Below are 14,411 nucleotides of genomic sequence, written 5' to 3' on the forward strand. Positions count from 1 at the left end.
TTCATTTCTGCCCAAGCGCCTCCTCGTTGCTTTTAAAGCCACCAACTATGCCAGTTATTCCGGTTCTGAAGGACTTCCCCAGAGGAGCTATGTCCCACAGTCCTGTAGTCAGAGCTTTTAAACAAAAGCAAAGCAGCAAATACTGATTTGCCATTTAGATCGGAAATGCTAGATTCTGTGGCAGTGGGACGTTCTGGGGTTTCTAAGCTCTCTGCCTTGCTATCGCTAACCTCTCCTTGCCGTTCCATGTGCTCCGGTAGGAAGACAGCGAGCGCTACTCTCGTAGATTCCGGAGAAACACGTCGGTCAGTACCACGCTCCTACCATGCTCCTTCACTGCAAGGGACAAGTGCACGGAGCCTTATTTGTTCCTCTAGTGGTTTAAATAGATACAGTGCTTAAGAGAGACTTGCCATTGTTGATGTACAGCTGCTATCTTTACCTGAATAAAGACCGTAACTCAGCCTTCAGCGTTTTGGGCTAAGCTGAGTGAAAAAAGTGTGTTTCGATTTTTAAAAAACAAAAACAAAAAACTGGATGTTGAACCAAGGCCTCATTTGAGTTTGGGTACTCTGCCACGAAACTTTATCTCCTACTCTGCTGGGAGGTGTTTAAGTATTATTAATATATTATTTATGACATTGTAAATGGCTTTTCTTGTTGTTAAGTACCAGTAGATAATTTCTATACTCACGAAGCTTATTAATAACCCTCCTTAAAAGCTACCTGTGGCATCCAGTGTTTCCATAAACAGCCCTAGGCAAACTGAGGCATACTGAGATCCTGAGGTCACATCCTGTGAGATCTCAGAGGGTGGCTGGTCCATTCACTGCTCTGGAGTCGGGTCAGCAGGTTTCTTTACGGTCCGTTCATGGTTGTGTTCTCATCCTCTTTTATTAGGCTTCTGACGAAGACGAGCGCTTGTCCGTGGGTAGTCGCGGCAGCCTAAGGGTCAGTAACGGGGCTTGACTGCTTCTGCGTGGCACACTGTGTGGGCTAGATCCCCGTCCCTGCTTTTAGTCTTCAGATCACAACTTCTGTGCTTACTGGGTCCCCACCTAACTGATGAATATGTATGATATATATGGATACATATACAATGTATACATGTAACAATGTATATAGTTAGCCAAGGGCAGGGTGGGCCGAGCTGGGGAGACTATGGAGTGTTACTTTATTGCTGTAGTTCACTAGAGAGTGGTGGGCGTAGGTTTATGCTTTCAATAGTTTTCCCACAACATGAAACTATGAAACTTTGGTTAATGGTTGTCTCAGAGTCAGTATGATAGACAGGAACATGAAGACACACTGCATGCCCACCCACCCACACACTCTCCAGGAACGCTAACCTTGGTTAAACCATCCATAAGTTGGTTGGACTTGGGAAATAGTTCAGTTGGTCAATGAGGACCCTGAGTTCCATCCCCAGAACTCCTGTGAAGAAGGCCATGTGTGGTGGTGGGTGCTTATAATTCCAGTAATTCAGAGGGCAGTTTGGGAAGCTCTCTGGCTACCTAGCTTAGCCTTCTTAGGAAGCCAGGCCAACGAGAGACACTGTCAAAAAAGAAAAGGAAAAAAAAAAAAGGGGGGGGGCATGTCTAGAAATGACACCTAAGGTTGTCCACTAACCTCCACATGCATAAACATGTGTGAGAAAGCATGCTCAGAAGTAGCCATGAGCCATTTCAGATGGTTCTGCAGTAGCTGGAGGCTCCCCTGGAGCCTGCTGGCTATGGAACCTTTCAAGCTGTAATGAAGGCTCTCTGCGGTGCTGGAGACTGGACCTAAAGCCTCCCATGTTCTAGGCGTGGTCTACTACTGAGTTACAGCCCCAGCCCTGAACGCTCCTCGTGGGCAACATCACGGCTAATAAATACAGCCTTTATAGCTGCATTAGAAGAAAATGTGTGCTCTGGGAAATGAGGCAGAACGGTTGTGCTTTAGCTTAGTAAGCATGCCCTTGTGATTAGCTGCAGGGTGGACACGGGATCTCTAGGATGTCATAACTAGGTCTCCAAGCAGTTGCTCTGCTTTGCTAAGAGACTTTATTGAGCCAAGAGTTGGTTTATTATCACTGTGACAGTTAGGACACACAATATTACCCCTTGAATAAGCATGTACCAGGTGTGTGCTTAACTTGGCATGTAGCAATAAGGCCCTGAAGTGGCGCACCAGCCTTGTGGCTTAGCCACCATCACTGGCCCTGTCCTCTTAGCACTACGAGCAGACCCTATGTGGCTTTTCTGGACCGTTACATGTGACACAAGGGAGGTGACACCTTGCTACTGGGAAGTTCCTGCTGCGTGTCTTTCCTGCTACAGACGATGCAGCTGTGACTTCCTCACTGGCCCTCCCTCAGACACGGTCTGCTTTTAAGGAAGCAAGGTTTACGTAAGCAGAATATACGTACAAGCTCAGCTTGCAATATCTGTGACCAGGCCCAGCCAGTGGGAGGTATCAAAGGTCTGGCTCTTGAAACCAAGAGGAGGAAGGACAGTTGGGGACCAGGGGAGGGACTGGGAAGGGCAGAACAGAAAGCTGACCCTTGGACGTAGCCTCCTGGTGGTGACTTTGCAAGAGAACCTTTCCCAGAAACATCCAGCCCAAGCCGGAAGCCTGATGAACAGATGTCTGAGGTAGAACACGCAGGAGATGGAAGCAGAACCCAAGTATCTGGGACAATGTGTCATCTTCAGACCTGTGGTCCTCTAGGATTCCCCCAGGGACGAATTTCATCATTTTAAGATTCCTGGAGGGTGGGGTAGAGATGTGCATCCTAACTTCAAAGAGTTTGCTAAAGTTTGCTGAAGTCTAGCAAGTGCTGGGGTTTTCATTCATTCCCCTTCCGAGTTGGCCTCTAGTGAACTGAGTCCCCATCCTGGACATCTTTTTCAGATCCCAGGGTATCTGTCCTAAGGTTTGAAATCTCCCACAGGAAGTCCACGGTTATCGAGCTGAGGAGGAGCACGGGAGAAAGTCACTGAATGTCACTATCAGCCTCTATTGGCTGCATGACTCCCCCATGGTGTACTTAGTGGGGAAAGGCCTGTGCCACCAAGCCATGCCACCAAGCCTGACAACCTGAGTTCAGGCCGTAGGACCCACATGCTGGAAAATGAGAGCTGACTTTTGAAAGCTTTCTTCTGAGTTTCACTTATACCTGGCACATGACGATCACCCCCCAAATTAGAAACGTTTTTGTTTTGTTTTGTTTGTAAAAAACTAGAGTCTTAAATTTTTTTTTTAAGAATTTGAGAGCTGGGATCTTGGAAATAAAAATCAAACCTGCTATTCTCATTTATTTTAGAACAAAGTCTAGAGCGTTTAGGGACCCACTTGAGGTCACAGTTTTTAGTGACAGTGCCAGCTCCTGCCTTCCCCAGAGCCTTTCACACCTGCCAGGTGTCCAAAACTCTGTCTCCTGCTGGCTGGTACAGCTTTGGAAGGCAGCTGGCAGCCCTGCTTTGTAGACACATCTCCCTCTATGTCTATGGAGGCTGGACTGTGCTGCTTAGTAAGTTTTAATATTCTGACGCCTTTACTTAGCAATTCCTAAGATGGTTTCTTTCAGCTGCCCAAGCCCCTTCTCTACAGTTTTGGCAGTGGTGAGAAGCCCTGACAGCCAGGAAGGTGGTTACCATGCGTGGTTCCTGAGGATCATCCTAAGGTTTTAATTATCTTTATTTAAATCTGACCACCATACATCTCCAGACTTTTCCATAGTTTAATTAGAACATACCTATGTCATGAAGGAAGTAAGGCTTGAATGGTTTTGTGTTTCGTGAACTATACAACTGTTGCATAGAAGCAATTTAATGTTCCTAGACTTTATGATGACTGCCATTCTGATAATATGTCTGTCTTTTAAGTAAAGACGTTATAAGTCATGGGAAATGTGTTAGTGTTAAGATTTTCAAGGTTGCCTGGTTCTTGCCTCTACGTGTGACTTCTCTCTGATTCACTTGTGCTGCTCCTGTTTCTGTTTTCCCCCTCCACTCTTGTTCCAACAGGCACAGCCCGAGCTGGAGTATGGGAGTCCCTACGCCTGGGTGAGGTGGTCAGATCATTTTGCTGTGTGACTCTGTGTGCAGTGCAGTGACAGATCATAACCGTGGTTCTTTTTACTAACTTCCTAGATGCTTTTCCAAAAAGCCAAGTCCATCTGCCGGTCTTCACTATGAGTCAGGAGGGCATGGCTCTCTCTAGAGTGAGCCTCCTGGCCTGTGGATGGGTCCCTAAAACCGGAACTGTATGCAGTACCTGGCTCCCAATCACCAGCAGGAGCTGAGTATTGGCTATTGGTCACCTACCATGAACTAAGAACTCCTGTGTCCTTTAAAAGGACTTAAGTGTGAAGAAATCACTTTCCTTAATAAACCCCATTCTTTTCTAATCTGTATCTATTCAATTTAAGAGGACCGGCTGGCACTTTTCCTGGGAAAATTACCTTTGAGAAAGATTTCAGTTCCAGCAACAAAAATAAAGCCCTTTGGTCTAAACCCAATGAATTTTGCAAACCTATAGTCTCTTCTCTGAGATTATGCAGAGAGACAATTTTATTCTAAAGCCCCTGGGCTTCATTTATTCTCCACTTTAGAATTATTTGGAAATTTTACTTTTATGTTCATGGCCATCATTAATAGTGTTGTGCGTCTGCTGAGCATGCTTGAATCCTCCAAGGTCCACAGAGAGCTGGATAGAGCAACTGGGCGTGGGAATTCCCACCCCCGTCTCACACACGGAGCCGCTCAAACAGTCCTCGCCTGGTGAGGCAGGCCAGCTAGGAGGAAGCACAAGATAAGGCCCGAGATTGAGATTGCAGATGTGCCCACAGTGTCCATCCTGTAGCCACAGAGCACCTGTGCAGTCACACCGTGACAGGAGCCGTTCTTGGACCTTTAAGGAATCAAATGCATTTGAACTTGTTTCTAGACCTCATCTTTTGTATTTTCAACTGAAAGTCCATTTTGAGAGCTGATCATTGGGCTTCGTGTGCCCAAGGCATTTTGGACTTCACAGTGTCTTCTTTCTAAAATTAACTTGAGTGCCTCAAATGTGCCACTGGCTTCATCAACGATCCTTTCTTGTTTCGTTTACCATTTTAAAGACCTCTGACTGTGCTCCGTGACTTACATAGAGAAACAGACAGCACACATTGTCTATCCAAACGGCTGCATAGCAGCCCCAAAGAGTTTAGAACACATTAAACACATTTCAGAAATGTTTTTTGGAAGGTTTTTTACATGCTCCTGTTTCACTTAGAAACTTTAAATTGTGTGACTTTGTTTTTGTATTTGGGGTGGGGGGTTTTTGTTGCTGGGTTTTTTGTTTTTTTTTTTTTTTTTTTTTTTTTTGAGTTGTTGCAAAAGCAGGCCTATAGTTTATAATGAAGATTACATGACTGTGGGGTTAGAGTCCGTCTGTCATTTACTTATCCTGCATTAGTACCGTACTCTTGCTACACTGGAGTGAGGCTCACCCAGTACCTTCCACAAGCCATGCCCTCCTGACTGCTGGTGTGCCCATCGGGTAGCCACATGTACCTTCAGACGTTACCAGGGTGTGCAGGAGACTCACAGACACTCACATGCCCCTCATTGTGGCCCTGGACTTGCTTCATCTTTGTGAATATTGTCAGAGCTGTGGAAGTGCTGGTGCGGTTGAAGAACTTAACTAAGGGCACAGGGCAGACCTTGCATTTGCAGTCTGAGACTCAGGTCTGCGACAGATAAATCCTCTTCCATCTACCAGATATGAGGCCACTCTTACTTTTCCCGTGTTTGAAGCTGTTTTGGTCTCTGGTGGGTTCTACCTTGAGTCAACAACTATTTCCTCAAACATGGTTCCTAGTGCCATAAAATAGACCGTTCCCTATAGAGCACTTTCAGATGGCCATGCCTTGGCTCAAGGTGGCACTTCCCAACCTTCTGAGTGCTGTGATCTCTCCACATGCTATGGTTGACCCCTCCCCCCAACCATAAAATTATTTTCATTGCTATTTTATAACTGTAATTTTGCCACTCTTATGAGTCACCATGTAAATATCTGCTGTATTACCCCTGTAAAAGGCTCACATATTTGACACCCCAGGGGTTGGGACCCACAGGTTGAGAACCACTGGCTTAGGCAGAGGGAGAGAAGAGTGCCAGGCAACTTTTGGATGGTTTGGTTGGGTTTGGTTTCTTCCTGGAGGACACATGAGCATGGAGTATATCTTCGTTCTTATCTATCAAAGCAAAGCAGGAAGAGTGGATCACTAAGAGCTGCCTCCCTGAGGTTTGCTAGTCCTTCGTGGGAGACTTCTGCACTCCGTTGTGGGTTACACTGACATGAGTTACGCAGACATGAATCTTCGGGACACAGCTGCTTCCGGCTGCATTGTCCAGGCCTTACCCAGAATCTAACTGAGCCGGGCAGGTCACTATCCTCTGGCCTGGCGTTCAGCCTTCTTGAAATCTCAAGTTTCCATGGCACTAACCTAAGATTGAACACAGGAAAACTGCCCAGAGAAGCAGTTTACCATCAAGCCATGGGCCTCACGCCACAGGAGGGAATGGCACAGGCACCATGCTTGTGTTTGATGAGTTGCAATGGGGTAGGAGGCATGTTGGCAGGTGTGTGTGTGTGTGTGTGTGTGTGTGTGGCACATGTGTGTGGGACGGAGTGCTTTCTGTTGCCCTGGGGTTACCCCCATTCATTCCCTTCAGTTCCTCTGCAGAGAAGGCTCAGTGTGTTCCTGGATAAGTGCTGCTCTATGGTTTGTACCTGCCCTGTTAATTACACTGATGTGACCTCTTCTTTCTTTGTTGAAACAGACTAACGGTTATGACGGAGACTATTGTGGATCCCAGTCCCTAAGTAGAAGATCTGGCAGGGTTAGTACAGCGAGCCTGCATGGCACGTGCTCTGAGGGGTCGCTGCTTCTGTGTGTCTAAAATACATTGCTAAACTTAGTTACTTTGCTCTTTTTGTGTTACCCTGGCTCCTTTTACCCACCCCCCCCCCCCCAGCGCATTCTAACATTCTCAAATGTTAGTATTCAAGCATTCTTAGCATGATTCGCATTCTAGACGTTAACGTTAAGAAGCTGATAAGCATTCCTAAAAATACCCAGGATGCAGAATTGGCTCGTCCACTATTGGCCTCCCTTATATGTGTCTGTTGGTGATTCAGCTCTCACGTGGATGGAAGACCACCATTTTCAGTTTCCCAAATTTCAAGCTTGCGAGTCTAATGTTTACCTTAAATGCATGCATGAGATCCTGTACTTTTCTGATGAGAGAAAGGAAGGGAAGAGGGGTCAGAATTCTGATGTTTTGAGTGCTCATGGGTGAGAGTGGAAGGGTGAGAGTGAGGGCAGACATCCTAGTGAAGAAACCAGAGCCAGAGGGAGGCTCAGAGCACTGGGGAAGGCCTGGGATCTGTCAAGGATTGTTGGGCCTTTCAGAAGGTTAAATTGGGCACATTTTAATTAAGCCTCATGATCCAAACAGATTAATCTGAGTTAAATGACCTAATACCTTCCTGTTCTTAATGTCATTTTTCCCCTTCTGGAAATAAGTTTCTTGTATAAGATTTAATTTATTTTAATTATATTAAAATAGCATTTAGTCACTTCCATTCCATTTCTAAGCTTCAGATTACATACATACACACACACACACACACACACAGAGAGAGAGAGAGAGAGAGAGAGAGAGAGAGTAAGCCAACAGTCTCGGCTTTCCCAAACTGGCTGAACAGGTTGCTTGAGCCTTCTGGAAACCTGTTTAGGATTGCCTGTGCTTTTTTTATATGTCCCCTTCTAAGCTTCTCTAGTTCCAGACTTCAGAGACCTCCTAGTGCAAGCCTTCTGTCCTGTCACCCTTTACACTGACACCTGAGCCTTTAAAGTACCTCGGGGACAGAAGCCTGGAGTCACCTGCCTGTGCAGGGCCTTCAATAATGTTGCCAACTGTGCCCAAGTTGTGGCTGCAGAGCTGGCTACCACAGCCACAACGTTTCCATGTTGACTAGCCGTAACTTTAACCCCAAGTTTCACCATAACTGAAGGTATTTGGTAGCTCTTAGATCCAGCTTCCTTCCAATGCTACCTTCTTTGTCACCCTGTCTGTCTGTGGCTCGGGGTGGCAATCGAGCTGTGGGTCATACATATATTTAGTACTAATTTGCCTTATGATTTAGTTAAGGTTTAGGCAGTGCTTCTAAAAGTCAAATCCAAAATAGCCTGATGATAAAACTGTTCTCAGAGTGAAAGTAGATGTAAAATTGGTTTAACAAGGAGCTAGAGAGAGTCACATGACTGACGCCTTACTTCATCTAAGTCACACTTAAGAAACTAAACTCGGGGCAATCTGGAGGAAAGTGTGAGTGGGATGGAGGAGCTTGGCAGATGTGAAAGAAGCAGACACTTGCCTGATAAGAGCCTGGGAATGTCTGTCTGCTCTCTGCTTGATCCTTTGTGTGTAATGTCACCGCTCCTGTGCCCTTCCCCCACATTCTCTGTGGCCTGATGCTTTACAGTGTATACTCAAGGCTCCCTACCCCCACCCCCACCCCCACCTCCCTGCTGCAGGCCTGGGAGCTTCTCAGCCTCCCTTACCTCTCTTCATCGAGGTGCTGGGCTAGGCTGAAGAGAAGCTGACATTTCTTGCAATAGAAAGAATTTCAGTTACTTAAGGAGTTATGCAGAAAGGAGAGAGTTGAGCCTACAAGGGTTTGACATGAAATTCAGTAAGCAACTGGCTAATAATAGGCCATTCAACTTCACTCACTTGCTAAGAGTCACTCACTTGCTAAGAGTTTGCGCTGCAGACTCTTCATGTGAGCCAGAGAGCTCCTGGGTCCTAACACTGGTGTGCCTGTACTTCCCTTATGAGTGTAAGGAGGCACTCACCGCTTACACAGTCTCTCTCCTTTGGTGCTCAGAATTCCAGCTTCAGCGGCGGTGATGGCCGAGTCTCTACTTTGTCATCCTGCAGAGAGGAGAAGTTGGTTGGTTTCCATTTAAATCTTTCACATCCTCTCTTCAGAGACTGCAGGTTCTGTAGCATGCATCCTTGTACGTGGACTTCTGCTCCCCCTCCCCCCAACCTAGTTCACAAGCTGCTCTTGAAATGATGTTCTACTGAACTTCTGAGGAGTGATTTAACATTCAACCTTGCCCCACTGACCTGTATTTAATGTAAACTGTCACATCCTACCATGAGTGAACCAATGGGTTGCTTGTGTATATTGTCTTCCAGTTAGAACTGATCCAAAGGGAAAACACTTAAAATAGCCTGGACCTTCTTACCTTCTTTCTGAAAATGATACTAGGCATTGTGCACTCTGTCAGGGATGGTCAGACCTTGGCATGGAAATCCAGTCTGGTCTAGCTATCTGTATACACTGATAGGCGTTGACCTGGACAGGTGATTTCTATTTACTGAGGAGTCCTACCAGCTGGGGCTGACGTGTCCCAGTTAAGGTTCATCTACTCACCAAACCAGGGAACCAGTTTAGGTAGGGGGGAACTGAGTGGGCCCAGATAAGCCAGCAGTATGGGAACCCCTCCTGAATCTTCTTCCTAAAACACAGCCCATCACTGGCCAGGTCCCACTATCCCAGGAAAGGGTCATCAGAATTGATATAAGCCTTAATAAAGAGGAGAGGCTGGAGGACAGCTCAGCAGTTAAGAGCACTGGCTGATCTTGCAGAGGACCAGAGTTCCATTCCCAGGAGCCACATGGCAGCTCTCTGCCGTCTACAACTCTTGTTCCAGAGAATCCAGCACCCTCTCCTGGCCTTCATATGCACCCGGCATGCACATAATATACTTATATATATATGCAGAGAAAACATCCAAACACATAAAATAAAAATAAGTAAATCTTTTTTTTTTTAATTTAAGAAATAAAAAGGAAACAAAAAAAAAATCCCTAAGGGATTAAAGGCTATCCCTAGGTAAAACAGAGCCCACGACCAACTCAACTCACGGAGCTGAAAGCATCTGTACTCCGGGAATTACGTCAGAACTAGAGCTGGCTGCTCAGACATAGACCACGCCATTCTCCAGACTGGATCTCAGACTCCTGATGCTTAGCCTGCCAGCGTGCCTGTCTGATTCACTTTTGTTGTGTAATGCCTAACCAGGGGGTGAGACAGGAGGCTGTCCCTGGTGAAATAGCTATTTCTTAAGCAGAGTTTCCTCCACCAAATCTTAAATATCAGATCTCAAATTACAAAGACTAAAAAAACGCATCATGATCTTGGTGTGCATGTGTGTGTGTGTGTGTCATTCACTCATACACTGACTTAAAGTTCTAAGTATATCTGGTATAACCATTCTGGATCTGTCAGTGGGCTGCTGTTTCTCTAACCATCCTGCCCTCCCCCTGCCCAGCAAGTGCATGACAAAGGCTGTTTTGCCTGGTGTGTCCAGTGCTAACCCACCTGTGACATGGAGTGAGTTCACCTCTCCCCATCCGTCTGACCTGACTCAACTGTTTTCTCTGATTACAGGGACTCTCCTGCTCCAACCTTGGCCTTCCCAGCAGTGGCCTTGCTTCCAAACCCCTGTCTACCCAGAATGGATCCCGGGTCTGTCTGCCCTCTCCCTGCAAAGCGCTTTGTGGCCGATGAACGTAGAGGGCAGTTCAACCCCTTCAGTGTGTAGTCACGGGGCCAGGCTTAGGGCTGTTTGGCTTGGCTTGGCTAGCTTGCTAGGACTTTTCTCTATCTCCTTAAAAAAATGTAATTTAGGACCTAATATGGAAAAATAGGAGGATTCTGTGAAATGTATACTCAAAGAAACAAAACAAAAAACAACCCTCAAGCCGAGAGAACTGGTCTCTTGGGTTTCTCTGTTTCCAGCAATTGTTCCTCATTTGGGGTTCCAATTTGCTTTTTTTTAAAAAAAAAAAAAATATTTTTCTTTTGTAAACGTGTCCAGGAAACAATCTGCCGATCTCTATGCACTCCGCCTCCTGCATCTTGGGCAGAACTGGGCATTTCTTGGACTCTGTCTCTTTCCTGTTTTCTCAAGGCCAAGGTTCAGGTCCAAAATGGGCCTTCGCTGCCTTGGGCTTTTGAGCTCTGTTGCGGCACAAGGGAGCCGTGCTAGAAATCGCAGTGCACACACTTTTGGGCAAGTTGAACTGTTCTCTCCTTTGCAGGCAGACTCAGCCTCTGGGAGGTCTGCTGTTTGGCCCTGCACCCTCCCCTGCTCTCACCTGAGCCCAATGTCTCGGGTCTGTACGTAAGCCCTGACTCACCTCTGTGGCTAGATCCTGTACCTCAGAGGGCTGCCTCTGCATCCCAGCATTGCCCTTGTGCTCTGTGTTACTCTGTATCCTAGGTGTGCATCCTTGAATGTTCATCCCTGAGCAGCTAGCGGCCTTAGCCACACCTTTGTGTCTTAACTGGGCCTGTGACCCTGATAGAAGTAGTCATGCCCTCTCTTTCTCTTTGAGACAGGGTTTCTCTGTAGCCCTGGCTGTCCTAGAACTTGCTCTTTACACCAGGCTGGCTTTGAACTCAGATCTTCTGGCCTCTGCCTCCCTAGTGCTGGGATAAGTGAGTGCCCCCACCGGCCAGGCAGCGATACCCATTCCGATACGATACATTCTGTCTGTAGTTTTTCTTCAGTGCCTGAGGGGATAGTTCAAGGTCCTTGTGCCATTTCTAATATCTGAATCCAAAGGTACCCATGCCCCTCAAATAAAGTGGTGTGTCACTTACATAATATAACACACCTGCCTGGGGACTTGAAGTCACCCCTGGCTCACACGTGATGCCTAACATGTGAATGGTGTGGAATTGTTGGGACGCCGTGTTCAGAGGCTGATGCAGGCAGAATCGGCCCCATTCAGTACAGATTAGATTTTTGTTTGCTTGCTTTGTTTTTTTTATTTGATTTTCAGATGTTTTTGATCCTTGGTTAGTTGAACCCCAGGAATGCTGAACCCCAGACATGGGGTTGAGCTATGAGGTGCCTGGATGGCAGTTAACCTGGCCCGGTGGCTGTGTACACCTGTTGGCTTTGCTTCAGGTCTTCTTCCAGCATCATCTGAAAAGAAATGACTGGGGGAGAAAACATTCCAAAGATGCTGGGGAAGTTTGTGATTTTAAAGTTAGAAACTGTATGGTTTACCTTTCCTGTAAATGTTGGGTTTCTATCTGTCTGATCCCCTGAAAACACAATACCTTAACTTTGACTTTTTTTTTCTAACCACCCTACTATCGTTACTTAGTTACCAGACCTCTGGGCTTGGAGGTCTTATTGCTATTGTCTGTTGTTGTTTTCCCAAGGTCTAAAGCCTGTGGTTTGCTTTCCTCCTGCAGCCCTTCGTTTTGTGCAATGCTGCCTGGCCTACTGGGAGTTACCGGGTGTGTGTGCTCCCCACCCCTGCTGTGGGTGCTCCCCACTCATACTGTGGGTGCTCCCTACCTCTGCCGTGGATGCTCCCCACCCCTGCTGTGCGTGCTCCCCTCTGCATGTTGCACATGCTCTGGCACCCAGCATCCTGTTTCCTGCCCTGCTGGGAAAGCGGCTCCTAACTCACAGTTTACCTACCCTTGTGGTCTCATCAGTCAGATCTGGGCTTTCCCACTCCTGACTGCTGACAATCGCTGTCACCCTGTTCCATCTCTCCTCTTGGAAGACTTTTTGAAGGTTCTTAGGTAGGAAACAATGACAACATTTACCTAGTAAAAGAAAGACAGATGACTGTATTGACAGCCATAACAGATTCTAATCCACTTTGCCATAGTACTTTGGAAATTTCCAGTTCTAAATGTAGGTTCTTACATTCTGCAGTAAATTAGGTTTTCAAAGTCACTGTATTAATAATAGCTGTGAATTTCCACCACAGTGCACTCTTAGGAGGGGTTAGGTATGTATACAGGGCTAAGCTGGCCAGTATTCTCTGAAGAGGAATAAGGAAAATTAAAGTGTTTTTAAATGGAACAGAGTTTGACACCACGGCCTGAGACCTTGTGATTATGATTAATTGCATACAATTTCAAGGTAATCAACTACTGTTTCCTGTGTAACAGTCCTGAAGAAATATAAAATACCTAACATATAAAACGATAATTACTGTAATGTTTTGTTCCCAAGGCACTTCCCACAAGAATAATTATGTACACAAGGCTCTCGAGGATGCTTTGAGGAATGTCAGGATATTTCAGTCACTTGCCTTCAATCTTGACTGGCCATTCCCGTGTGGACTGTCTCTCAGAATAACCATTTCTAATGTTCTCTTGGAGATAAAATCGTATGCCAATGGCTACTTAGACTTCTCTCTCTTTCCACACCTTCTTATTCTCCACGGCTCTCCGAAGAGCTGAAGAGAGTGGTGTAGAGCCTGCATGGTGTTTTCCTGAGTCTCTCCCTGGCACTTGTCACCCCTGCTAACCTTACCTTTCCCTGTGCTCTGTGTGGTCCTTTGAAGGAATGCCCCGTTCTGACGGTCTGTTCCCATCGCAGGCGTCCATGCTGGATGAGAGCAGCCTCTATGGGGCTCGAAGGGGAAGCGCCTGTGGTTCTCGAGCAGTAAGGCGCTTTTCATGTTTCCCATCATGCCTCACTGTGTGCTGCATGACCCAGGGGTGTTTGCTGGATGGTGACTGATGTCACAGGAGGAAACACTGTCTGTGTTTTCCTTTGTGATAAAGGTCATGGATGATGGAATCAGGAAATTTTCGCTTGTTAATTCAGTGTCCTCCTGACTCGTTGGTTTGTTCTAAGGTCAGGGGGAGACTGGCCTTAGCTGGGCATTGTCTGCTTCAATCCCCGAGACACCCGAGTAACATAGTGAGTAGTGAATTTCTGGACCTGAGAAAAGGAAACTGGGTTGGGGGGGACTAGACAGACCCTCAGGGTTGCTGTGACAGTGCTGATCCCACTTTGCAGGACTTACCACTGTCCCTGCACACCCTTGAGACAGCTGGTAGTTGCGTGTGTAGTAACCTCATCTTGACGCTCTGGGAGGAGTTTCCAGCCATCTTAGTCCAAATCTAGGAGGATTGTTTCTAACAGGAAGTAGAGACGAGCCCTGCCATGCATGTTCTCTTCTTCATGGCGGCACCCCTGTGTGGGCCTGTCCTAACAGTCTTCACTGGTCAGTGAGGTGGGGGTGGGATTCAAACTCAGAGCCTTCTGGTTCACATTAGCTCCCCATTGGCCACCCTGACTCCTAGGCATAGGTGACACAGGATGCCAGGCAACATGAGTGCGTCTCTTCCAAGGGGTCATGTCAGGCCAGCTAGTCAGAGAGCTGTTCTAAGGATCCTTAAGTGGGAGGAACAACATGCCATAGTCCCTGTGTCTCTGTATGTCCCACACCTGTGGGCAAACTTGTCTTTCTCAGGTGAAGAACTGTGATTGGTTAGGATGCCTCTGCAGGCCTGACCACGCTGGCCACAGC

The 14,411-nt window shown here is 46.8% G+C and overlaps 1 protein-coding gene across 50 annotated transcripts in view; it reads left to right on the forward strand.

The window, feature by feature from the left end:
- Lrrfip1 (leucine rich repeat (in FLII) interacting protein 1) overlaps positions 1-14,411 on the forward strand; it is a 132,015-nt gene that overhangs the window by 81,201 nt on the left and 36,403 nt on the right. For 8 of the 50 annotated variants that reach the window (XM_006529209.4, XM_017318960.2, XM_006529212.4 and 5 more), the window contains exons 5-12: positions 261-305; positions 901-951; positions 4,011-4,049; positions 6,816-6,875; positions 8,929-8,994; positions 10,504-10,581; positions 12,325-12,369; positions 13,472-13,537. The exons of 22 other annotated variants lie outside the window; for them this stretch is intronic. In XM_006529209.4, the coding sequence (XP_006529272.1) occupies positions 261-305; positions 901-951; positions 4,011-4,049; positions 6,816-6,875; positions 8,929-8,994; positions 10,504-10,581; positions 12,325-12,369; positions 13,472-13,537 (450 nt within the window). The remainder of the gene's footprint in view (positions 1-260; positions 306-900; positions 952-4,010; positions 4,050-6,815; positions 6,876-8,928; positions 8,995-10,503; positions 10,582-12,324; positions 12,370-13,471; positions 13,538-14,411) is intronic. 20 more of the 50 variants (XM_017318961.2, XM_006529178.4, XM_017318761.2 and 17 more) reach the window with 9 other exon arrangements.

Source organism: Mus musculus, chromosome 1, assembly GCF_000001635.26.
Source record: "Mus musculus strain C57BL/6J chromosome 1, GRCm38.p6 C57BL/6J".
Lineage (NCBI taxonomy): Eukaryota > Metazoa > Chordata > Mammalia > Rodentia > Muridae > Mus > Mus musculus.